At 33.6% G+C, this 25,810-nt stretch overlaps 3 protein-coding genes and 1 pseudogene across 8 annotated transcripts; all 4 read left to right on the top strand.

Moving 5' to 3' along the window:
• Nucleotides 1,525-8,185, top strand: LOC109351531. Of its 4 annotated transcripts, none has more exons than XM_019592998.1 (11): nucleotides 1,527-1,881; nucleotides 2,095-2,210; nucleotides 2,913-3,025; nucleotides 3,117-3,322; nucleotides 3,789-4,070; nucleotides 4,151-4,209; nucleotides 4,381-4,417; nucleotides 4,525-4,596; nucleotides 4,727-4,877; nucleotides 5,245-5,388; nucleotides 5,494-5,990. In XM_019592998.1, exons 2-11 carry the CDS (start codon nucleotides 2,102-2,104, stop codon nucleotides 5,791-5,793), a joined length of 1,473 nt encoding a protein of 490 aa, XP_019448543.1. In that variant the 5' UTR covers nucleotides 1,527-1,881; nucleotides 2,095-2,101; the 3' UTR covers nucleotides 5,794-5,990. The 4 variants fall into 4 exon arrangements, with proteins under 4 accessions (XP_019448545.1, XP_019448543.1, XP_019448542.1 ...); XM_019592997.1 differs by having other exon boundaries at nucleotides 1,527-1,856; XM_019592999.1 differs by lacking the exons at nucleotides 1,527-1,881; nucleotides 5,494-5,990 and adding exons at nucleotides 7,518-7,701; nucleotides 7,993-8,185.
• Nucleotides 9,825-14,212, top strand: LOC109351529. Of its 2 annotated transcripts, none has more exons than XM_019592994.1 (5): nucleotides 9,825-10,147; nucleotides 10,675-11,635; nucleotides 11,832-12,140; nucleotides 12,493-12,584; nucleotides 13,074-14,212. In XM_019592994.1, the coding sequence occupies exons 2-5, from the start codon at nucleotides 10,736-10,738 to the stop codon at nucleotides 13,939-13,941; spliced, it is 2,169 nt and encodes a 722-aa protein (XP_019448539.1). In that variant the 5' UTR covers nucleotides 9,825-10,147; nucleotides 10,675-10,735; the 3' UTR covers nucleotides 13,942-14,212. The 2 variants fall into 2 exon arrangements, with proteins under 2 accessions (XP_019448539.1, XP_019448540.1); XM_019592995.1 differs by lacking the exon at nucleotides 9,825-10,147 and having other exon boundaries at nucleotides 10,809-10,900; nucleotides 11,005-11,635.
• LOC109351537 lies at nucleotides 15,137-19,390 on the top strand (annotated as a pseudogene).
• On the top strand, nucleotides 21,134-24,966 carry LOC109351539 (probable hydroxyacylglutathione hydrolase 2, chloroplastic). 2 transcript variants are annotated; one of them, XM_019593007.1, is made up of 9 exons: nucleotides 21,137-21,386; nucleotides 21,417-21,447; nucleotides 22,050-22,250; nucleotides 22,386-22,589; nucleotides 22,772-22,895; nucleotides 23,535-23,635; nucleotides 23,989-24,063; nucleotides 24,158-24,256; nucleotides 24,393-24,966. In XM_019593007.1, the coding sequence occupies exons 2-9, from the start codon at nucleotides 21,433-21,435 to the stop codon at nucleotides 24,537-24,539; spliced, it is 966 nt and encodes a 321-aa protein (XP_019448552.1). In that variant the 5' UTR covers nucleotides 21,137-21,386; nucleotides 21,417-21,432; the 3' UTR covers nucleotides 24,540-24,966. The 2 variants fall into 2 exon arrangements, with proteins under 2 accessions (XP_019448553.1, XP_019448552.1); XM_019593008.1 differs by having other exon boundaries at nucleotides 21,134-21,447; nucleotides 24,158-24,223.

The following is a 25,810-nucleotide window of genomic DNA, read 5'->3' on the forward strand; positions in this document are numbered from 1 at the left end:
TACATACATCCAGGAAAAATAACATTACCACGTGTCAATTCTCGCAGCTTTCTCATTTATAGAAGAAGAATTCTGTGAAAGTCCATTTGGAGCTGATGGGCTCATATTCTTCGACTTAGTTTTGATTTGGGTTACAACGAGAATGACGAACCTGGAATTTCATGGTCACTAAGTAACAATTTTATTGTAATTAATATGAAAAGAGATATAAAGGATCATTGACATGGAGAACCAAAATCTTAGTGGTCATTGGCATGGGGTACCACATTTGGTTAACTGCAATATATATTAAAATAAATGTTATAACTCATTTTCTTATTTTTATGTTATTATTCAAAAAAGTAATCTTCTATGTTATTAATTAATAAGCTACTTACCAATAGAGAAATTATCAAAGCTCTTATTTTAAAATTTAAGGTATATATACTAGGTGATTAAAAGAGAATAGCACCGGTGATTCTGTTTGCAACAAGTAGAAGATCTGATGAGGCTTTCAGCATGCACTGATCTTAAAATGGGGCAAAGTAGAAGATCTGTGTATATTTGACTGAATTGTATTTCTTTCCTTTTTTCTATTTCATGGTAGTATGAAAGACGAGGCAGAGATGATGAGGATACCAACTTTTCACCTCATACTACTTCCAGAAACAACTTTCCCAGAGCAATGACTCAGTTTTAGCGTAGGAATAAAATAAGGTGCAGCCATCAAGTTGAACTAGCCTTCATGCTTTTCTTTTGTCTTTTCTTTCTGCATAGTGGTGATTTCTAACCATTGTTTTAGTACAGGAATTAGCTCATGAGCCATGATAATTGGTTGAACTTAGGAATAATAGCAATAAGTAGCACTCAATTTTCTTTTATGGTCTCTGCTAATCTTGTTGGTACATTTTATTCTGCTTATTGTATAAAATGGTATAGGTAGGTGTTGCCAATTTTGAAATAATCAATTCTTAATTGCTCAATGTGTACATTTTTTTTCCAAGTTTCTTGCTAGTTATTAGCCAGTTCATGTTTTAATTTTAAATATTTAATTTATTTAATGGTTATATATTCAATGAAGAATATAATATTTTATAATTACTAAGTAGAAATAGAGAACAACATTAACTGAAAACACCACAGTTTTTATTAAATTCTAACATGTTTACTATGGTAAATATAAAACGTGATCCATAACCGCATTCATGTGTAATCTTAATCAAAGTTCAGTATCCTTTTCAATTTTAAGTCATTTCATATTTTTATAAGTGAGATTTTTGAACTCAACCTTAATATCATGAAACATTTCATGTTGTTGCCTTTGTACTACAAAGAATATCCTCTCACATTTTTTGAATAAGAAATTAAATGTAGTATATATCAATTTATGCAATAATGAATTTAATAATGCTTTATTATATTACAAAATTCATTTTAATTATAATCTCTAGAACACTATCAATATCATATCATCTAAAATAATTTAACCACCACCTAATCATATCCAACTCTTTTTATTCAAGTGAAAGTAAGATATTTACTCATATGATCATATCAAACTCTTTGTATTAAAGAAATTGCTTATTTGTGGCCTATTCTTTGGTAAAGAAATGAGTGGTGTTGTTAAACTGTTCCATTTATTTCGGTGAAACATTCATCACCATGCATTTCACGCAAACTTATAGCTTTTATGCTCACAATTGACAATTGATCAATATAGTTATTTGATTTGATGTAGTAGTTACTTCAGAGATGCAAATATGATGCTACAGTAGACACAGGCAAATGATTCCACTCCAGCTAAAGAAGGTGACATGTGAATAGCTGAATTATCAGGTGTTTCATGTTCAGAGTTATTTGAATAAGACATGCTACATGTACTTCACTACTGCTACCTTAAAGGTTCTTATTTAGAAGTTCTTATTTGAATATGATTTGTGAAGACCCCTTTTAAAAACTTTCCTAATAAACATACAAAAGTGCAGTATATGATTTTAAGCTATGGAAATGCAAGACTTTTCATGGTTAATTGACAAACAATATAAATGCATTGAATAAGATTTGTCTATAGCACCATATGCATGCAATTTGTTAAGCAGAAGGATCGTTGGGCAGGTTAAAAATGGGCATTACCAACGGCACCCATGGCCTAGCATCAACTTTTGTGATTATAGTTTTAATTTTCCCAGAAATTGCAGCACACACAGTCTTCCTCCGTGATTCTGCACCTGGTAATATTTGGTTTCCTCAGAGTCTCTATAATCTTCATATTAATTCTCTGCATTCTGCATAGACATGCATATGTATATATGAAAAGATTACCAACATTTGTACCCAAATGACTGACTACATACACACTGTCTCGTGGTCCAAGTAGCAAGGAGTCCTTTTAAATAAGGTCTTGAGCTCGAGTATTACATATGAAAAAAGTAAGCATCACAAGAATTTGCTCCTTCAAATGAATCTTTTAACTCAACATGGATTATCCATGTATTTATGAATAAAATGTGTATGGTATGCTTAAGAATGCGATTCTCTGTCACATATCATGAAATGGGTAGGTAGCATTAAATGACAAACAATCATAAGTAGATGACACATTTGAAGTAAAAAATAAAATAGAAATTAAGAATATGAGACAATAACCATGAACTTCCTTATCCCTTCATCAGGCCTTAAAAAAGAGAGTAGTGAGCTATTTTATACAAGCAAAGAGAATATGTTACAATAATCATGAATGCTATTTCATGCATCGATTAACAATTTTGTATTTGATTGTCAAAAAATAACAAGTAGAAACGATGTTTTATCTTGTAAGACATGATTTAGAATCTTGTATCCTCCTAGTAGAGCCACAAATGTGTGTTAACAACTTTACATTCTCAATACATGGTTGATAAGTGGTAGTGACTAGAATCATTTACTTAATGCAGATAATGTGTCAGAACCCATTAGAAAGCATAACAATACTATAAGAGCAGATCCTTTAGATAACTTAAAAAAATATAGAGGAGGATTTAACATCACCAACAAGCATTATTGGAGTGTAAGTCTCTTTAACTCTTCCTGTGTGATTAAGTCTAACTAATTTCTGTCATCAATGATATTTATTTATTACCTGTCCTCAATTTTTGTAGTCAGTTGTCTTCACAGGAGTATATGGATATGCAATTGGGGTACTCTGGCTTTTGTGTGGAATTGTGTATGGAGTATTTTTGGTAGCAACCAATTTTTGTTGCCTAAGTGATAGGGAAAACAGGACAAGGAAAATATTTCCTTGCAATTGCAAGGGTTGTGGTCTTTCACCAATTCCTCTGGCTATATTGCTCACAATATTGGCTATGTAAGTCTTGAAACCTTCTCTATACCAGAACCATTATATTTGTAGTCAGCATTGCAAATTATGGTAACATTTGCACTAAGGTGGGTTAATTAAAGACATTGCTAGGAATTCTAAATTTATTGTTAGGAAATTGCTCACAATAATGGCTGTGTAAGTAGGTGGGGTCGGCTATATTAGAACAATTATATTTTTAAGCATGCCAACTATGGTAAACTTTGCAACTAAGGTGGACCAACTAGAAGACTTTGCATGACATTCTAAATTTAATGTTAGGATATTGGGGAAGCTCAAAACCTTAAGACATTATGTGTATGCGTCTTGCAACTTATATGTATAAAGTAATAACCATAATTCCAAGGTAAATTGGTCTTGATTACAATTGGTTAATAGAGAGGCATTATGAAGTGGCATATCACATTTCACTAGTTTTTCATAAGTGATGTGTGCTTGATTCTTGTTTTTGTAGGGCTGCGAGTGGGTTTGTTCTGGCGGGGAGTTCAAAGTTCCATTCTCAAGCAAGAACTTCACTTGACATTATAATCAACACAGCAAATGTGGCATCAGAAACCATACACAATGCAACAGGAGCATTAAGAGACATCCAAGGTGACTTGGTGGAATCCAGTGTCAATGTTGATGAATCTGGAAAGCTTAACTCTACCATTGAGAGTTTTGATGCTACAGCTGAAAATATTGTAAAGAGGGCGAGGAAGAATAGGCGCCTTATTAACAAGGTTTTCAAAGTAGTGTAAGACTTTTCTGTCTCTTTTTCTTCCTGAGAAAATAAAAATGAATTCAATTGAAATGAGGGAACACTTTCAATTTCAGGTTTGTAATAACCATTGTGATCATAAGCTTGAATTTGGTTGCTGTAATAGCTTCGACAGGTTGGTCTAAATGGTTACTTTTCTGTATGCATAAAACCTATGATATCTACCTCCAAATCTGTGAACACCAAATCTGTATATCCTGTTTAGATTTTATATTCATTGTTGAAGGAATTCTTTACATGAAATATGCAAAACTCTAATAGAATGTTGGAATTTTCTGTCGAACAGTATCAGGAGTACTGAAGCTTAGGAGGGTACTTTACCTGTAAGTAAGCTAAATCATTTTTGCCTGGCAACTTAGATTCTAGTCTATTTGTATTTACTTATGGAGCTAATATTTTCATGGAAGTATTTTTCCCTTTCTTTTCACAGGCTTGTTATACTGTGCTGGTTGATGACAGTAATATGCTGGCTACTCTTGGGAGTGTATTTCTTCTTAGAAAAGTAAAACTAAGTTCTTTCTATTTTACTTATTGTTCAGTTCGTTCTCAAGGGCCACCAATTTTCTCCTGTGAAAATATGTTTTATAGAAGCCAGAGTTTAATTACTGAGAAAAAATTATGCTGTTTTTCAGTTTTTCTGATGATGTGTGTACAGCTCTAAACAACTTTCAAGAAAATCCTTATAACAACAGCCTAAGCTCTATCGTTCCTTGTGATGAATTGCTTTCAGCAGAATCAGTCCTATCTGAAATTAGTGCAGGAATATATAACCTTGTCAATAAGGTAATGTTTGCCTCACAGGTCATATGAATAATGCTCCTGTCACTTTGCTATATTCTTCATTGAGCAATGTTCCATAGCCAGAATTAGTTTTGCAGAGTTCTTCCAGACTTCGCCATGATCCGAGAGTGGTTATTGGATATACTTTTTTTATGGTGATTTGGTGTTTAGTCCAATGTACTATAGCACATATGTCATAGAGTATGTTTGGTCATTGTCCCATGACTGCATCAAACTGAGTGTAATGTGTAAAGGACTCATCGATAAGTTGAGCATTATGAAGCAGTGGATTCAACCAAAATTAGAGCAGAACATTTCTCAACTTCCGCTGAAAAGTTTATAAGACTATTGCTCTTTGGTAAATCTCCAGGTGAATGCCAATATATCAAACCGGCAGGGAAAGTTGCTTCCAAATCTTGTTTATATATGCAATCCTTTCTCGGGGCCACCTGAATATACGTATCAGCCAGAAAACTGCTCAGCTAATACTATTCAAATAGGAGATGTCCCAAAGGTATGGTACTGATAATGAAGTTATTAAGTTACTGGTGATTTTTAGCTCTGAAGTTATATGGCCTAGTTATACTAAAACTCTCACTCCCCCTATCCTCCTATAAAGGTATTGGAGCCTTATACTTGTTTCGACGATGAAAGTTGTGGCAACGGAGATTTCTTAACTGGAAGTGAATACGAGTTAGTTAAGGCTTACACAAGTTCAATTCAGAAGCTACTGGATGTGTATCCTAGGACTGAACACTTGTTAGGATGCCAGTTAGTAAAAGATGCATTCTCTCAAATCCTTCAGAAACACTGCAAGCCTTTGAAGAAATTTTCTCGGATGACATGGATAGGACTGGTGGTTCTAGGATCGATCATGGTGTTTACAGTTGTTCTTTGGACAGTAAACACTTTTCATTAGATAGCCGAGTCGTCATCCTTTAGTGTGTTATGTGATATGCACAGCCACATTCAGCAATAGCAAATGCCTAAGAATTGGTAGCAGCTCAAGCAAGAGATTAACCATAACTATCCAAAGTTATTAACCATAGTCTATTTAGTTTAGAACTTAGCAAATAGGAAAATCATCAAAGACTATGTAATTTTCGCAAACTTGATCGAAAACTTAGGAAATAGTCTATTCATATACCAAGGACCAGGTATTGGAAGCCAATGTGGTAGCAGACTAATGAAGAAACTTGTATACCAATGAGGTGCAGGCTTGTAGATAAGGATATGTAATCTTCAACAAGATCCACTTATCTGATGGACATGTAAAAATGCACTTTCCTTATTGTTTGTCCTATGTATATGTAATATTGTGATGGAAAGAAGAATCCAGAGAAGAAATAGATTTGGAGGCCTATAGTATTCTTGTAATTATCAAACATATATACTTATTCATTTTTAGAGTATCAGAGTTTATGCTACACTTAACAAAATTATAACTATTATACTTTAGTAGACATGATTTCATTTGTCAATCTGCTAAAATAAGACACATTGACTGAGGAATAAGAACACCCTACGTATAATTGGGATGTCTCATAACTACTTTGTGCACAATAATTTCTAAATTACCAATCACTACATTTATCTCTATGTTACAAACAATGAGAGGAGAGCTATTAAAATGGAATTTGATATGATTATATGTGCATATAGAGACACATAATTGTAAGGGGAATTATATTAGATAATTAAGTTTGTTGTCTTTCTTATTTAAAAAATTATACCTATTTCCCTTAAATTGATGTTGTAAAATGTGTAAGTATAATCAATCCTCTAAGTTACATAATGACAAGATAAACTTTAAGAGATAAGTATAAAAGTATAATATTTTGTATTATCGGTGTCAAGATTTATATATATATACTACATCATTCACCAAAACTATAAATATGATATAGGAAGAGTATTTTTTGAGCCCATTATATCATGGCAATGTAAGGAGAAGGATAAAAGGGCCCAATTTGTAAGTGAAGGATAGTAACGTCATTTTAATATAGTTGGGAGTATTCGAAGTCAAGGGTTTTGTTTATGAACCCTAAACCTAAATAGCCGTGAATAGGAGGAGTTGGTGCCGATTGCGTTGTAGAGTGAACCCAGTAACGATGGTATTTCGATCTCATATCTTTTTCTTCATCGATTCCTTTACTTCATTTCAATATCTATTTCTCTCTATTTTCATCGATTCGCAGTCTTCAATTTCAAATTAGGTTTTGCCATTTTTCTCAGTTTTTAAAATTTGTCGTCCGATAATATCTTTTTTCTTTATGTTTTTTATATGATGCCACTTTTACCCCATTATATGATAAACTATTAGGGTTATCTGAATTCACTATAGATTTGTAGGATATATTGATTGTAGGGGGGTTGTGTGCTTGTCTAGGAGATAGAAAATTGAGTTCACTGAAAATTTCAATTGTGATGGAAAGATTTTGATTTTCAATTCATTGTTGATCGGGACAAAAATACACAACTCGCTTGGATGTTCTATTTATTTGTAGCTAAATTAGTGGGATAATGACTATTTTGGATTGTGCCATGTTTTTTCCGTACCATTAGAGATTTCATTTTAATTCAGATGGTCACTGTTTCCTTATGTTTTGTTTACAGTATTTTGTTTTGTTTAATTTGATTTAGCCGAAGGAAATTCATGAGATTAAAGACTTCCTCCTCACTGCCCGGAGGAAGGATGCACGCTCTGTGAAAATCAAGCGGAGCAAAGATGTGGTCAAGTTCAAGGTTCGCTGCTCCAAGTACCTCTACACCCTTTCTGTGTTTGACACTGAGAAGGCTGATAAGTTGAAGCAATCACTTCCTCCAGGTTAGCATTTCTTATAATTCTCATCGACATGTTATGGTGTGAATTGCATAAGTTGCACGTCTCTATCTTCGGCCATAGATTACAAGATTTAGTTCTTTAAGATGGGAGAGAAATTAACTGCAATATAAGATTGCATTATGGCCAGAAAAAAACAATATTACATTGCATCTAATTTTATATTCCCAACATGATATTTTCCCCCTCTCTTTGCCCAACATTATCCTTTTGATAATATGGTATGGACATTTGAGTCTTATGTTATTGACATGCATTCCCTGATCATTTTTGCAGGTTTGACTGTGCAAGACCTGTGATTCTAGCTGATTGAGGTGAAGATCAAATCGAGTTTTCTTTTGGTTTATTTTTCTTTTTTGTGTTGCCTGATGATGGTGATTATGAATTTGGTTTTATGTCTCAATGCATTGTCTGGGTTAAATTAAAGCTTTAATTTTATATCAAAACTTTTTTCAGTTCTTTCTTCACTCTGGTTTTGAACTAGGATAGGCACAAGCTTTGTATGTGTGAAAATATGTTTTGACTCCTTCAAGCCAAGAATGAGATATGGGAATGTCTCATGCTCATGATTGGTACAAGTTTAGTAAAGCTGTTCTTGCGATTATTAGATATTTTTCTGGCCAATTGATATTTCCTGACACGTGGAGTGACACAAAACAGTGGGACAACAAATATAGACCCTCCAATTAAAGTATCAATTGGATTCATGGAACATGGAAACCGAAGGCCTGCTTCTAGTCTTCTACATAATGTGTCTGAATTCCACACACTGTACAATAATATGAATGGATTTAATAAAAATATTAGGACAGGGAGACGAAGAAGCTTCTTCTAACGTTATTTTCTTTGTCTATTTCAAATAAAGTGATTTCTGTTAAATAATGTTTTTGTTAGTTACAATATATTCTCAGGAATATGAGTAATCAACCAAACAAACAAACTTGTAAATTGTATGCGGGAATTTCAAAAACATTCCTGGGAATTTTATTTGCTAGCCAAACATGATTTACAATATATTTAAGATTAGCCTATAGGCTATAGCTATGACATTCCTGGTAACAACTGCAGGACTCAAATTAAATGATGTTCGATTTTGTAAAGTTTCTAGTACTTCCTATTTTGATGTTGTTTTACTTTGGGAAAATTAAAATAATATTGGTGAAATATGTTATTTTGTTCCAATAATATTGGTGAAATATGTTATTTTGGTCAAATAATATTGGTGAAATATATATAAACAAAGTCGAATTTTTTTTATCCAATTGTTAATTGATTAGCAGGAAAACAATTAGACTTTGAGAGCTAGTAAAGTTTTAATATGAATATACAATTGTTGAAGACAATACATACAATCTTTCTTAATGAAGAACTTTGAGACTTTGTGGCAATCATTAAGATTTCTTTAATCATTTTAATCCAACGCTAACCTCTTTTACTTTTCATATATGTAATCATCTGCTCTTCTAATTAGTGTGCCGTGAAAGCTTAAACTTTACTTTTAGCTTCTATTAACTTTCAGATCAACTAATTATTGCAACCACTTCATAACCTAAAAAAAATAGTAAATATGTAACCACTTGAAACTTTAAGTGCGTGTTTGGTAAAACCACAATGAAAACCACATTTCACTACAAGAAATTACATTTGCATGGAAACTTAACTTTGTAGCTTTTTTGCAAATGTGATATTGAACTAATACGATTCATTAACTTTGTTTACATTGAACTGAATAATTCTGAAAACATGATTTTGTATACTAAATTAAGAAAAGAGATAAGGAGAGAAAATGTCAGAATTGAACTATCTTTGAGCAAAATTAATTTGATATCCCATCTCCTATAAGCTAAAGTTATTATACTAATATATATAGTCTACTATTATAATGTCCCTGTTATTTATTTTTTCTTGTAGCCGACACACCATTACCTTGCACATGCACCTAATGCAGACATCTTAACTAGATTATTAATTCGTTTTTTCTTAAAAAATAATCTCTACCCTACATATAATTGAAACTAAGAAAAAAAAGATAAAAATATAATGATTCTAGCCCTGCACTTATTCTCATGCTGTCCCACTTTTATAATTTGATATTCAATCTTTGATTAAGTTGCTCAGCTGAAGTTGCATTCTTTTATAATAATTGGCCTTATATCTCTGTGTTTTCAGGAGTCCAACCAAAAGTTGAGTGGGTCATGTAGCTCATTATGTAATTTGTGTATCATCAATTGAAGTGCATGTGTGTTGAGATGTGTTTGTCCAACACTGACAGCTCTTTGCATTTCAATCATGCTATAAGAATGACATCAATTATATACCATTACCTTCTAACTTTTCAGCAAAATCCCATTTTCATTGAGCATTGCATATTTGCATATATGCCCCAATGGCTCAATGATTGTTACAGAGTAACTTGTGCTTTTGGATGTGGGTAGGTTCTCCTTCTCATGGCCTAGCTGTACCACCTACTAAAATAACCATAGTATAAAATGTGTACATGCTCTAGTTGGGAAATTCTTTTTTCATGTTTCATTCCTGTCTTGTTTACTATTGCTTTGTTTTGGAAAAGTTGAATAAGTTGTGAGATATAAATTATGTTTGCAGTTGCACTTGACTGTACTTCTTCCTTTTCTGATTCCTTTCTTTCCTTGTAAGACCTTCTGTGAGTTTATCAGAGAAAACAAACTTGTTAATTGTCACCAAAAACTACTCTTTTTTTTTACTTTTAATTAAAAAAAAACTTCTCAAAGTACAATTTTCTATATATTTGGGTAGTCTATGATCTATGATTAAGACTTGTGAAAGAAAAAAAAAGGATAGCTGCAAAATTTGACATTTATTTCTTCTGTTCAGATTTACTATTCCATTAATTGCTAGTTTCAAGGGAAAATTTTCCATTTTTCATTATTCAATTGGGTCTTGAGGGGAAGGCAAAAAAGTTTCCTTTATTGCACTTAGAGAAACCCCATATGGAGTATTAGGAGAGTGATGCGTATTGAAGGAACCAAAATAGCAAAAAATGGCAAATCTTGTTCCTGGAGTGCTTCTGAAGTTGATGCAGCACATGAACACAGATGTGAAAGTTGGTGGTGAGCACAGGTCATGTCTGTTGCAAGTTGTGAGCATTGTTCCAGCACTTGCAGCAGGTGGAGAACTGTTCCCAAGCCAAGGCTTCTATCTCAAGGTTTCTGACTCCTCTCATGCCACCTATGTCTCTCTCCCTGATGAACATGATGATCTCATCCTCAGTGACAAGATTCAGCTTGGTCAGTTTGTTTTTGTTGATAGGTTGGAGGCTGCTTCACCTGTTCCTCTTCTCCATGGTGTTAGGCCTGTTCCTGGGAGACACCCTTGTATTGGTACCCCTGAGGACATTGTTGCAACAAGCTCACTTGGCTTTCTTAGTAACAATGCTAATAATGTTAATAAAAACATGGAGATTAGGGACAAGGAGAAGAAGGAGAAAGTAAGATTGAATGATGAAGTGCAAGTAGACAAGAAATTAGTGGCTCTTGCTAGATGTAAATCTCAGGCTCAGAAAACAAAACCAGCAGCACTAGATGTTATTGATGTAAAGAAGGTTCATTTGGCAAGGTTGAAGTCATTGAATTTAAAGTCTATTCCTTCTTCACCAACTAGTTGCTATTCATTGCCTACTTCTTTTGAGAAATTTGCCAATGGAGTCAAGCAGCATGCAAATAGCAAGGGAGTGGTGGAGCCAGGAAAAGGTGCTCGCGGGTCTAGTCCTACCACTAAGAAAATTGCAGTAGGAAATCCAATCAGAAATTGGGTTCATGGCATTGAGTTGGGAGCTAAGGCTCTGCGTAAGAGCTGGGAAGGGAGTATAGAGGTTAAGGGTCAAGAGGGATCCAAATTGAAAGCAGCCAAGTGTGATCCTAAGCCTGAACTACGTGTCTCAGTAAGTGCGATTGTTAATTTGTCCTTTTAAATATAATTCTTAATATCAAACACTTTGGCATTTTTTATTTTCCTTTCAAATATTATATTGAACATTATGCTATATAGGTTAGTATCATTTTGAGAAATCTGTATTTCAACACATTTAGCTTTCGAGTAAATCAATCACGTTCTCTCTATTTTTTATGGCGTTCCAGACTCCTAGGAGAAGCACTTCAAGTGAAAAGATGCCGTCTAAAGAGCAGAGCAAGATACAAGCACCAACAAAGTTCACCAAGGAGGAACACAAGATTCAAACATCTACAAAGAAAGTTAGTGCTAATGGAACTATGGAGGAACGTGAAAAGTCAAGTAAGCGAAGAAATCCAAGTGGAAAGAAATCATCAGAAGGTTCTAACACCGGCCTCATTGGAAACTTGGTCAAAGTTTCTCCAAATAGTAGAAAGGTGACAGATGCCAGCGTTCAATGGTCTTCACTCCCATCATCTATTGCAAAGCTTGGGAAGGTATATCCCTTCGAAATTCCTTGGTTATTAGTTGTAGATTCTTTGACTCTAAGCTGCAAGAGTATATTGTGTGGAAGAATGAAGACTGAAGATCACTTTTTACCATCTTCACTTACAATTTTCATTGATATTTTATTTGAATTTGGTTAAATAATGAGAAACTGTCTGAAAAAAGCTATCTGTTATGAGTTGCAAGTGTTGTACTTATTCCCATTTGGTCATTGGGACCTCCACTTATACGCCATATTTGGATGAATGGAATAAAATGGAATTTAAGGTGCATCTTTTGGACAAGAAGTTCTAAGATTGTTATGTTTCATTCTTATTTTCTTATTTTTTTTTTCTGTGATAGGAAGTAATGAAGCACAGAGATGCAGCACAATTGGCAGCAACTGAAGCTGTGCAAGAGGCTGCCGCTGCAGAGAGTTTACTGCAATGTCTAAGGTATGCATATATTCAGGGGAATAGCTTTAGGAAATTAATACTCAATTAATTCTTATGGACTGTCGAATTGTTTAAATCGGACTTTTAGATCTTTAACATTTCTCAGTATGGTCGTAATTTTGGTCTGCTCGTGTCTTGAGACCAAGATTTTTTTGCTAAAACGCGAAGATACATGAAGAATCCATGTTAAACTGCTCATTAGCATTGGCATATAACTGGCTCAGTTGAAAGGATGACTCTTAGTTTTTTATGTTCATCTCTTATACATATTTCACAAGATTGCTGAAAATGTTGTAAGTAATCCATATTATAGGTAAAACGATGAACCATATAGAAAGTTTCAGGTTTAAGTTTAACCATAACTTTTTCTTGGAATCTTCAAAGTCTAAACTACTACCTTATTGCCTCCTGGTGAGAATTATGTTGTGACCCCAGGTGAGATGCGGCATATCAAGTTGATTCTTACACTTTTTGGTATGTTTCTGACAGGATATATGCGGAGCTAAATAGTTCTGCTAACAAATACAACCCACAGCCTGCAGTAGAGCAGTTTTTAACTCTTCGCACTAGCCTGAATAGTGTCCGGACAATTTCTGAATCCCTATTTAAACTCAATCCAGATGGTTCATCTCCAGATCATGAAATAAGCACAATGGAAGAAGCACTAGCAATCAAATCAGATAGACAAAAGCTTGCGGCTTACTGGGTCCAGGCAGCTCTAGCCACCAACCTATCATCCTTTTCTGTTTTTACCCGTGAACCTCAATCATCGAAGCTTCCAATTTCAAATGCTTCACAAAATCATAAGAACATCCTGGGAAGTAAACCAATCTTAGTACTAGAAAGTTCAAGTGAAGATGCTTCATCAAAATCTCATGGAAAACCTCGACAGAAGGCTAATCCCAAGCATGCCTTACAAGGAACTCCACGCAAAGTAGGTGATGGGTTAACAAATGGGCACAAGCAGCTAGTGGAGCCTCTCCCGCCGTGGGTCGGAGGAAACGGCCTTGGTGAGGTAGTTAGTTTGGCTGGCATGCTGCAATTGCGTTCACGAGACTGGTTTTTGGGATTTGTTGAGACATTCTTAAACACTGATGGGGACAATACTAGCATGTCAAGTAATGGACAAGTAGCAGATATGCTCTCCCAACTGAAAAGTGTAAATGATTGGTTAGATGAGATATCAGGCAAGGATGAAGGAGAATCACCAGATATACCAGCAGAGACAATTGACCGGTTGAGGAAGAAGATATATGAATATCTTCTTACACATGTTGAATCTGCTGCTGCTGCACTCAGTGGTGGATCACAACCATCACCTCAGATCCAAACAACAGAGATTAAAGCCAAAAGGTGATTGAGTACTAGCTTAGTTTAAGGGTGCATTATATTTATAATGGTGGCATGGTAGAAACCTTGATCACCAAAAAAGTTTGTCCAATGTGCTAGATACCTCCAAACCATACACTGGCACAGACACACACAAAAGAAGATAGAAAATCTATGTACAAAAAATGCTAAGTTGGTTTGAGGTATATATGGAGTGCTAAACCAATAATTTATCAGGGAAAGTAGCAAATGTGATTTGTAAGGATTCTTTTTCCCCTTTTCTAATAAGTTATTGTTCAAATGAAATTATACAAAGATTGGTTGTTTGGAAGATATAAGCAGAAATGATTTTTACTAGTTTCAGGACTTGAATGTGGTTCTCTCTCTATATATATATTTAACTCAATATTGATCATATATTCATATGGGTTATGAAGACTAACCAGTAAATACCATTCTTCTATACTTAACCAAACAAACAAGAAGCAATATAAGATTGTGAATAGAAATATGAATTACATGTCTTTGGATTATGTTTTTGTGGCGTGTCCTAAGTCCAAACCTAAAGGCCACTAGAAATGAACACTGGACTGAGTCCAAATGCATCCGTGTCAGTACAAATGAACATCCTAGCAACAAGAACTTTAACAAGATTGATGAATCTAAGTAACTTATTTATTATCATTATTATTAAATAATAAAGATTAATGATAATTACCTTGCCTATAAAAACTTTACAGTAAAATAGATATCTAACATTTTCATTCACAGACAAGTTTCAACTGAGAACAAGTAAAATAAGTATCTAACTTCATTTTTCACACCTCCATATGAAGTTAAGGAACATCACTAACTTCATTTTTCAGCTAGAATTTATAATAGAATATATATCACCTACTAATGTGTGTCAATCATAAAGAGAGGTTTTTTTTTTCACAAGTATAAAATCTCACTGAAAAATGTGTCACTTTCTTAAAGTGCTTTTTATTTTGGTACAAAGTTTCTTAGTGTTTTAGCTCTTTTTAAAATAAAAAAGTACTACTTGAACTTCAACCTTTGTTAATTCAATCATCGTGACACTTTTTTAGTCTACTCTATCATTACAAATTACAAATTGCGTGAATAGTGTAGTTGACATATAATAATGTGAAGGAGGGGGACCCACACAACCATGTTTGTGTTCTAGAAAGTACCATGTTGATTTTAAAGCAAGTTTTGCACAAATGGAAATGGAAGGAATGAGATGTGTAATAATATGACTCTAAAGTTTTGTTGTCTTAAGCTGTTACTTTTCCTTCAAACTTTTCTCTCCAATTTTTCTTCTACTACCTTTGCTGAGGTTTTCTTTGAAGAGAGATTCCAAGGTAAGCTTTGTCTCTAATAAAATCTAATATCTTGTGTCATGGGTCAGTTAATTTAGTTGATTCAACCACAATAGCTTCTAATAATAATATTGTTGATACTTGATAAGATGGATGGAAAAACCGTTGGGTTTTATCTGATTGGAAAAGGAGTGAAGGAAAAGCTGGTACCTTTAAGTACACTGCAGGGAAATGGCATGGAGATCCTGATGATAAAGGTGTGTACTTGATACTATACCCAAAATTATATTATGTCAATTTCTATTGTCTAATCACTATTTGTAGTTCTACATTATTTTATGCAATTATCTTGTATTTGTTGTAGGTATTCAGACATACAATGATGCTAAACATTATGCTATATCTGCTAAGATACCAGAGTTGAGCAATAAGAACAAAACTTTGGTGCTTCAGTATTCTATTCAATTTGAGCAGGATATTGAATGTGGTGGTGGTTACATCAAGCTTCTTTCTGGTTATGTTAATCAGAAGAAGTTTGGTGGTGATACTCCTTATAGGTCCATTTCTTATCTCGTTTACTTTCCTTCTTTCATGCTTTCAATTTTTAGATTCTTTATCTTGATATGCTGTTTGTGAAATGATCAATTCTGAAGGTTGTGTAAGAGTTTAGTTCATCATTTCTGAATTCTGAAGATCACAAATGATACATCTTTATGTTTGGTCTGTTTCTTTTTAATCTCTCCACTAAATAATTATGCAGTATGTGATTGTCAGAAATATATGCACTTAAGCAGCATGTAGTTCTGATCCAACAAATGGCTACTCGATAGACGAATCTGCTAACTTAGTTATGAGCTTTTATAGACTTAGGGGGTGCTTGAAAGAGACTTATAGAGAGTTTCTTTGTGCTTATAAGGAAAGTTTATTTTCATAAGATTTTGAAAACTGCTTATGGCCTTCCTATAAGTTCTTTTTAGCTTATTTCAATAACTTTATGAAGATAAAATCTTTTTAGCTTATTTAAAAAAAGTTTATTGAATGCACAATTAAGTTGTTTACTCAAATGTGTCCTTAAGGTATACCACAATCAATTTCTAGCTATATACGTGTCCAATTGTCAATGTTCTTATGTCTTTAACACGAATGGCAGTGAAACTTCAAGTCATTTAATGTGGAAGCAATCTGTTTGTTATTGTCTGTGTTAGTCTTTCACTGTATTGCGGAAAATGTAGATCAGAGTCAACTCATTGATTGTGCTCTATGCAGTTTGATGTTCGGACCAGACTTATGTGGCTCACAGACCAAGAAGCTACATGTTATACTATCATACCAAGGGCAGAATTACCCTATTAGAAAGGATTTACAATGTGAAACAGACAAATTGACTCATTTCTATACACTTATTCTGAGGCCTGATGCCACTTATAGTGTCCTCGTTGATAATCGAGAAAGAGATTCTGGAAGCATGTACATAGATTGGGACATCCTTCCTCCAAAGAAAATCAAGGATGTCAATGCAAAAAAGGTCTGAGAATTCATGTATGTCTTTTTCTTATTCGAATGATGTATTGGTGAAATGTTATTGTTTATTATTGACTGGGTCTTGAAAGTCCTACGCGCTGAAACAACAAGCAGTGTTCTATGAGATTCTTTCATTGAAATAGGAAACATTTTGGTTCTTTTTGCAAATCTTACATTATGTATCAGTCTACCTTTCTTGCAAAACCTTTAATTTTCCATATTGCAGCCAATAGACTGGGATGATAGAGAGTACATTGAAGACCCTAATGATGCCAAACCAGAGGTACTTTCCGTCCCCCCTTCCATCCAAATCTTCTGATCTAAATGCAACTTCCAGGTAGACTCATGTTTTAAGCCGTCGATATCCATTTTTTACTTTAGTTATAATGGGCTAGGGAATTTGATTGGGCATTAGAAAAATATATATTAAGATGGTACTTTAATAGTTTTCACTAGCTATTTGGTAACCAGTATCCTACAGTCTCCTTTGCTTTCACTTGAGCATGTGTAAGCCTGTGCATGAGTTTATGCAAACTTATATTGAAATCCTTAATTAATTTGTGTTAAATGTTTAGACACACCAAAAAACTTAGGGATAGAATTTGGTTTAGCCAGCATCTCTTAGTTGTCACAGTGCTTGATCTTGACTTTCAGTCTTGCTCGTGCAATCTAATGAATTTGAGATCATGATTTTTGTTTCCAATGTCCCTGCAGAATTTGAGGATGACCCTGATCTTTATGTGCTGAAACCAATAAAGTATGTGGGCATTGAAGTGTAGCAGGTATGTATGCCTGTACTTTTGTTCTTCCTCTATGTTGGTTGAGTATTAATTGCCAAGAAAATTAACTGCACTTGAATATTTAGCTATTGTTGGATATTTCGGAAGCATAATAATATTAGAATTTGGAAATTTCAGGTGAAAGCCGGTTCAATTTTCGACAATATCTTAATTTGTGATAACCCACAGTACGCAAGGCAAGTTGTGGAAGAATTTATGTCTGATAACAGAGAGGTGAACATTTGCTTTCGTATTTTCTATCTGTTAATGTTATTTAGTTTCTAGCAACCATACTATTTGGAATCTCATTATGTGTAAAATTCCAGGCTGAAAAGGAAGCTTTTGAAGAAGCGGAAAAAGAAAGAAAGGCTCGCGAAGAAGAGGTAGTTGATCAAAGCTTAAATGATTCAGCACTGTTTTCATATGCATAATAATCATATTTGTTATATTATCGGAATGCACAATTATGATTTTGTAGGAAGCACAGAGAGCTAGAGAAGAGGGTGAAAAGAGGAGGAGGGGGAGGGATCATAAATATGGAGATAGGAGGCGCCGTAAGAGGGTAATCTTCCCCCCTTTATTATACTTCAAATTTTGTTGTGGGAAGTTTATGCACTTACACTATTTTGTAGCAAAAAATTTGCTTTGCTTTTCTATTTTGCATGGTAGGGACTTGAGAGGAGTAGGGTCGAGGACGACTCGCATGGTGGACTTTTTCCTTCTTTCTTTGTGTTTGTGTTTGATAGGAGAGAATATAAAGTATAGGACGATTGACGAAGCAAAATAATTTTGATATTCTCGTCATTGTGCGTTTGAGACTCCCTTCAAAACAAGTTAGTCGACTAAATATTTGGCCTTGTAAGTCTCAGGTGGACCAGTCAGGAGGCCTCCCCTATAGATTAGGAGAAATATTGTTCAACAAGGATATTTTCACATCACTTTTCTTCATACCCCTGTTTAGTGCTTATTTATGTTGCCTTTTAAGTACCTGAAAATTATAGATCCATCACTATTGAGAGAAAAGAGTGTGAGATGATTCTTTTACTAAACTATTTAGAGTATGTATAACAAAGAGGTTGTATGCTGGCATATTTAAGGATAGGAGAGGAAAATTATAGAACATGAGTTTGGGACATAAGAGTGTACTATAGCAAAGTTTATTTGGCCATTTATTCAACTTGGTTTGTGATTATTCTTGACTATGGATTACTATAAAGAATATGATTTTAGGACTTTGTTTTGCAGCATGATCACATGGATGATTATTATCATGTAAGCCTAAAACCTTCTGTCCTGTTTTTGTGAATGCCTAGTAATACTTTATTGCTTTATGTTGTTCCTATAATGATGTATGAACTTTTGTTTGCTAAGAATGAGGTTTTAAAGTTTACCTGTGATGGAGCTAGGTTGGACTTTTGGACCACACTACCCATAATCGTTGCCATTAAAAAAATGTAACCCTTTTCCATATCTAACTAAAATGCGGTCATGATATTTGCATAAAGAAAATATATGATTGGTACACAAAAAAAGAAGTAACACTCAGAAAAATCACTATTCAAACTACTCTTCATACCTTCTGAAGATAAAGGTGTGAGTGTGTGACCACATGGTCTTACTCATTGGTAAAGTCTGCATTTGTTCACTGTTTTTGAAAATAGCCAAAATATGTAATTATGGAAAATATAATTTGTGAATCCTTTCGTTGCTGCCATAGGTACCAATGCAGTGAGTTATGGAATATTTATTGGATGCTGGTTATATTTAATAGCCTACATATTGGTATATATCAATTATTAGCATTGTTTCTTTCTCCTTTTTCTTCATCAAAATCAACGCCCCCCTTTACTTTGTTAGAAAATATGCGTGTTGGGATTATGTACTTGCCATCTTTTTTTAAACATTGATTCTATATGGCGATCTTGACACAACGGTAAAGTTGTTATTTAAAGACGATGAGGTTACGGATTCAAATATTAGAAACAGTCTCTCTGCTTATAGAGTAAGGCTGTATACATCTACCATCACCATACCCTACTAAGTAAGAGCCTCGTGTATGGAGCTGTACAAGATCTTTGAAGTTTCATTTTGATCTATACAGGATGAACTTTGAAATGTGCACTGTGTCATTGTGGGTGGTTGTCCAAAGTGTAATTTGAAGCAATGTTGAATTGAATTGAATGCCATGTTTGAATGTAGGGAATGGATTGTAGGACCAAAGGTGCAATTACACTGTCCATGCCAAGCTGTATTAAACTGTACCATCTCAGTAGATATGGGCACTAGCCATTATTATTATGTTCATTTATTCAGATCCAAACATTTTCTCCTTTCATTGATTCCTATACTTAGCTAAATAGAGTGATGATAGTAATATATAAAGAATAATATACCATGACAACTCTTGAAAGAGAGAAAGAGATTAAGAACAAAAAGTAAAAAGGGGTGGTAAATAAAATATAGTCCTAAATTATAGTTGATTGAAGTATGAGTCATATGGCATCATTCATATCACATGGTTATCCTTAAAAGCTATGCATAATAAAGTCGTCGGTGTAACACGTTTCTTAGTACACCAAAACACAATCATTCATCATTTCTCAACATCAAAATCTAATATCACCTTAGTTTTAGATAATACTCTATCATCTTAAAAGCTATGTAGTGTTGATTAGATATTATATAGTTATTATGTTTTTATTATATCATTTACTACTATTAGTTCATTTATATAATTGTCGGTGTGAAATTTATATTAGTACCCATTTAATAAATGTAGCTATGTTAAACATGTTCAAATAACTAACAAAACAGCATTCATTTCTACCCTCCATGATCCCATAATATGTTCAGGAAAAAATAACGAAAAAATAATCAAGTCTAATTAATTAAAGTTGAAATGATTAAAAAAACTCCATAACATGTTAACATGACACATGTATACAAGTACATATAAATTTATGAGAACAATGTATATCTTGAGATAAGTTGTCTACCCATGTTAATAAAATTATGACATATGTATTATTTTTTAATTTTTAGAAATATATTTATAAAAAATAATTAAATATAATATATATATATATATATTAATTCTTTATATGACATATTTTATTCTCTAAATTTATTTATACCATAATGAATGCTGATGAATTAAATCATGGCTTGTAATGTTAGTAGTTCAAATTTTACCATCATTATGCCAACTTGAGTAGCAAGTGCATGCATCCTAGGATGAAAAACATATAATAATAAATTTGAGTTGCAACCTATTCATATTTAATTATTATTAACTTTTTAAAAAATTAATCCAATAATACAATAATTATACATAAATTTTTATACTGACAATAAATAATTATTATATTTACTTAAAATTTTAATTTTAGTTATTCAAATAAGAAAAAATAAAATTATTCCCATCTCTTACTATAAGGTTTCATCTAAACCCAAATACAAATCCAAATTTCGTAATATTAATTTTATATTGAGCCACCGTTTCACTCATCCCAAAGACAAATGCAACTTCTGATCCCTAGTAGATTAGGAAATAGGCTTAAATTCTATTCCATTCCATTCTATTCCATTCCATGTTGATGGATGAGAATAGAAAGTTGGTAAGAGGGGGAAAAAGCATTTTCATTTTCATTTTCAACCAAACAGGAACATTACACTTCTACTACCCCTTCATAATTCTCTCTCTCTCTCTCTCTCTCTTCAATTCATTCAGATGCAGTGCAGCATAATATGCTCTCAATTTCAAACCCCAACCCATTCTTCTTCTTTTTTCTCTTTTAATTTCATTTCACTATCTCATTAAATTCAACTTTAGGATTCAACAATAACCATTTTTTTCACATCTCTTCTCATTCTTCCCCCTCTTTTGCACCACATTCCATGACTGATACAAAGGTATAATTCTTATTTTCATTTTTGTTCTTTCTTCCAATTTCTTTTACCCACTAGCTAAATTCATTAGGTTATTTATTATGTATTATCATAGTAAAATAAAAACTTGTTTTTTTCTTCTTTGTTACTTTTAAGGACTGATGGCACCAGATAATCTAGTTCTTCATTATTTGATTTGATTTGTTTCATATTCAGATGTTGTGATAGCAGGAAAAGGATTACAATATCGGTGGGTAGAAATAAAGTGGATTAACTTTTGAAGTGTTTGACTTTCACTTTATAATTCAATTTTTAGGAAATTTGGTTTTAATTTATAAGATCCATTTGGCATCTTTTTGAAGTTGCTTCTGTGAAATTCACACTGATTTTGGCAGTTTATATGGTTTTGTCTTTTGCAGTTATAAGCATTTATTTATATGTTAATACTTATTTATGAAATGTGAATGTTGTCCTTTTTTGTATAAGAACGGATGATAATGATAATTTAATCTCAAGTTTAGTTTTCCTGTTTCATTCCCCTGTTAACTTTATTTTTTGGCTGGAGAGGTGACTATTGATTATTATTTGGTAATTAGGAGTTGATTTGATTATTCTCTGCATTTTAGGCAAGAAATGGGTTTTGCATGTGGCCAGATGTGAGACAAATTTGCTTTGGAAAGGGTCTTCTACATGGATTTATGCGATTGCTTTCTACACCATTAAAAACATTACGTGGAGCTAGCCGATCGCTGAGAGTAGATCAATTTTGCAGCGTCGATCAATTTTGCAGTGTAGTGAATCTTTCTTCCTCGCTGCAGATCGAATTGGTGAGTAGATCTCTTATTTTTTGAATTTGTCATGATGTAATTGGATTAATATAATAATATTCAGTTATCCAAGCTATAATAAGGTTTTTGAAGCAATATGTTGAGACTTGAGAGACCTTTTATCTTTATTTTTAGGTACAATGCCTTAGAGACAATTATGCATATCTCTTGCATGATGTGGATACTGGGACAGTTGGTGTTGTTGATCCTTCTGAATCTGCACCTATCATAGATGCTTTGAGCAGGAAAAATCGAAATTTGACATACATACTGAACACTCACCACCATCATGATCACACCGGTGGAAATACAGAGTTGAAAGAAAAGTATGGGGCAAAGGTATGATACTTTTATCTGCTGCTGAGGTTTATTCTATTTTAATTATATTTTAGATGTACTTCTGCAAAAATCATATGAATATAATTACATTTTTGTGTTTGAATTATAACTCTCCATTTAAAGATAAGATTTATATGAGGTTCAGTTTGCTCTATTTTTAACACTTCAATGTTGTATTACAGGTAATTGGTTCAACAATAGACAAGGAAAGGATTCCCGGCATTGATATCTACTTGAATGATGGAGATACATGGATGTTTGCCGGCCATGAGGTCCATATAATGTCCACGCCTGGTCACACAGAAGGTCACATTCATTGCCAATTCGTAGTAGTAAAGTTTTCTCAATTCTTGAGCTTTATTAGATAAATTGATAAAAGATCAGCTCAGCATTTGCTAGTTTGGCTCTTTTAGTCTCCTTCAATAATATATTTCTATATACTTTTCTAGCAGATATGCCTATTCCATGCCCTCGTCTTATTTAATCTGCAATTTTTTACCATGGAAATCTAAACTCCTTTTTCTTCTCTCTTATATTGACTGAGCTCTTATTTTGTACTTAACTTCACTTAAGTTCTAGATAGTTTAGCTTAACTTGTAAAGTATTCACCCTTACGGAGTCTCACTCTTCCTTTCATCTGGTTAGTGAGCCTCGACGCAACAGTAAGGTCACTTCATAGGTCCAAAATCATAAAAACAACCTCTCTGCTTGCAAGGGGAAGACCGCATGCATCTATTCTTCCTAGGCCTCACTAGGCGGGAGACTCATCCACTGAGCCACCCTTTTATGGTGTACGACTTTTCTTTAGTGTTTGTTATCAGTAGTGCACTAGTGCTAGGCACATTTATCATGCTCTAGGGTCTGCTGATATCCTTTGTTTGGTTTTCTTTACATACCCCCCTGATCCTCTTTTTCCAATTTATTATTTATTTGTGCTATAAGCAGGCCACATAAGCTTCTACTTTCCTGGATCTGCGGCAATTTTTACAGGAGACGCCTTGTTCAGCTTGTCATGTGGCGTATTCTTTGAAGGAACCCCTGGACAGGTTGATTTGAATTTCACTCAGTTTTGTCATTTACCTTCAACTATTACATTTCTATCTATAGTGAAGAGCATACTGCAGTACTTCATTCTTATTTTATCCCTTTTCCGAGAGTCCTATAACTCGGAGACACCTTCATGAAAGGACTTGTATGTTATGTCAAATAATGTTTGTCTATAAGTTGAATATTGGATTCTGATTACTGGTTATGTTGCTGCTGATGCCCAACACTACAACATGGTTATAATTGCAAGGCATTTCTTTATGGTCTTGACTCTTGAGTCAGTTACTTGATAAACTTGTATAGTATTTCATTTTGATGCCCAGTTATTGAAAAAAAATAATCCATGTTACAGATGCAATCTTCTCTTAAAAAGATTATGTCTTTGCCAGATGATACGAGTATATACTGTGGTCATGAATATACATTGGTTAGTTGCTTCTACTTCCATCCTCAATTCTCCCAGGCTTTATTTTCTAGTCTAAGTGTTGTGACCTTGACTTTGGTGCTTTCAAATTTGACAGAGTAATTCAAAGTTTGCATTGTCTATAGAATCTGGAAACAAGGAACTTCAATCTTATGCTGCCCAGGTAGCTCACCTCAGAAGCAAGGACCTCCCCACTGTAATTTTCAGAACTGCTTCTTTGCCTAATCACTCTAACAATCTCTTTAATAATCTGTCACTGCTCATAGTTATACTTGTTTGTCTGTTTGAATCCCCTGTGTTTTTCTTTTAAGGAATCCATTTTTTTTTTGCAGATTCCAACTACAATGAAGATAGAAAAGGCTTGCAATCCATTCCTTCGAACAAGGAGCATAGAAATCCGGCGAAAATTAAATATTGCAGTAACAGCAGATGACGCTGAAGCCATAGGTGTTATTCGGCAAGCAAAGGATAATTTTTAGAATTATTTATTTGAATTGTAAAATTCAAAAGATACCTAGTCTGTTTAGATTAGGTTGATGAATCAAGGCCGTGCAATAATGTTTACTTGACAGTACATCTACCCTCCCCAGATCTTACTAGGTAAAAGCCTTGTGAACTCGGCTGCCCTTTTCCGTTGGGAGTTGTGGTGAGTTAGTTTGAGGTTAGTTGGCATGATGAGTCAAGTCTTGTTGCACGGAAGAAGTTCATCACTCTCCTCATATATAGCATATGAACATTTTAGGAAGCTTGGTGCTTGAGAAGGTTGTGTTTTGATCCATTTTTCTTTGTGACATGAGAATATTCAATGTTTGAAGAAGGCTGGTCTATAAATAAGCAAGCAAAAGCGTTCACTGTATCTGCGTCAGTAATTACTAATAGGTTGTTGTAATTTGGCTTTTCCATTAATTCTTTCCATCTTAATATGGCATAAGATATAAATGTAAGTGGTTCCTCATTCATATCTGATCATTTATATAAATATATACCGACTTCTCAGCTACATGGTGACGCCGGATTTTGAGGTCAATAGAATGCGATTTTGAGGGTTCATTGAGTTTTGGAGGAAAAAGAATGAAAAATGAAGGTTTTATAGTCATTTCATAAGTATATTTTATGATTTAAACATTCTCATTTTCTTCGTTCTCTTCCAAACTTCTAACTCGTAAACACATCTTAAATGAAAATCAAAGGTGAAAGCAATGAAATGAAATTGATTTATGTATTGAAGTATGTATTTATAACTTGCAACATTTTGTCAAATTTCATTAAATATCATCGGCCATAGTGCTATAATGTTTTTCCTTTGTTTGATAGGTGAATTAAGTTGAGGGGTAACGGTTAGGAGGAGACAGTGATGTTGAGTATGGTATACAATGTTATTTTGACAAGTTGTCCTTATTTAATATATGTGTAGAAATAAAAGATGAAGAGTAAGGGAGATATATGATTTATTATAAGAGAAATGGTTAAATTTTTGTTGTTGATTATTAGTATAATAAACATTAGGAGTGTAATGTTAATAACATGGTGCCCCTAACTTTCACACTTGTGTGCATCTCCTATCTGTTGGAATAATCCTTGGTAAGAATCATTTGGTTATGTAAGGATATGTGCCTTCATGCTCACGTCTTGTCTTGAGTCATAAAAATATCAAATATGGCATTGTTATGTACCTTGACCATGCTATTATATGTAATAGGTAATGCTGAAAGTATTTACTTCATGAATTTAACATAGAAACTTTGTATTT

This window comes from Lupinus angustifolius, chromosome LG07, assembly GCF_001865875.1.
Source record: "Lupinus angustifolius cultivar Tanjil chromosome LG07, LupAngTanjil_v1.0, whole genome shotgun sequence".
Taxonomy (NCBI): Eukaryota; Viridiplantae; Streptophyta; class Magnoliopsida; order Fabales; family Fabaceae; genus Lupinus; species Lupinus angustifolius.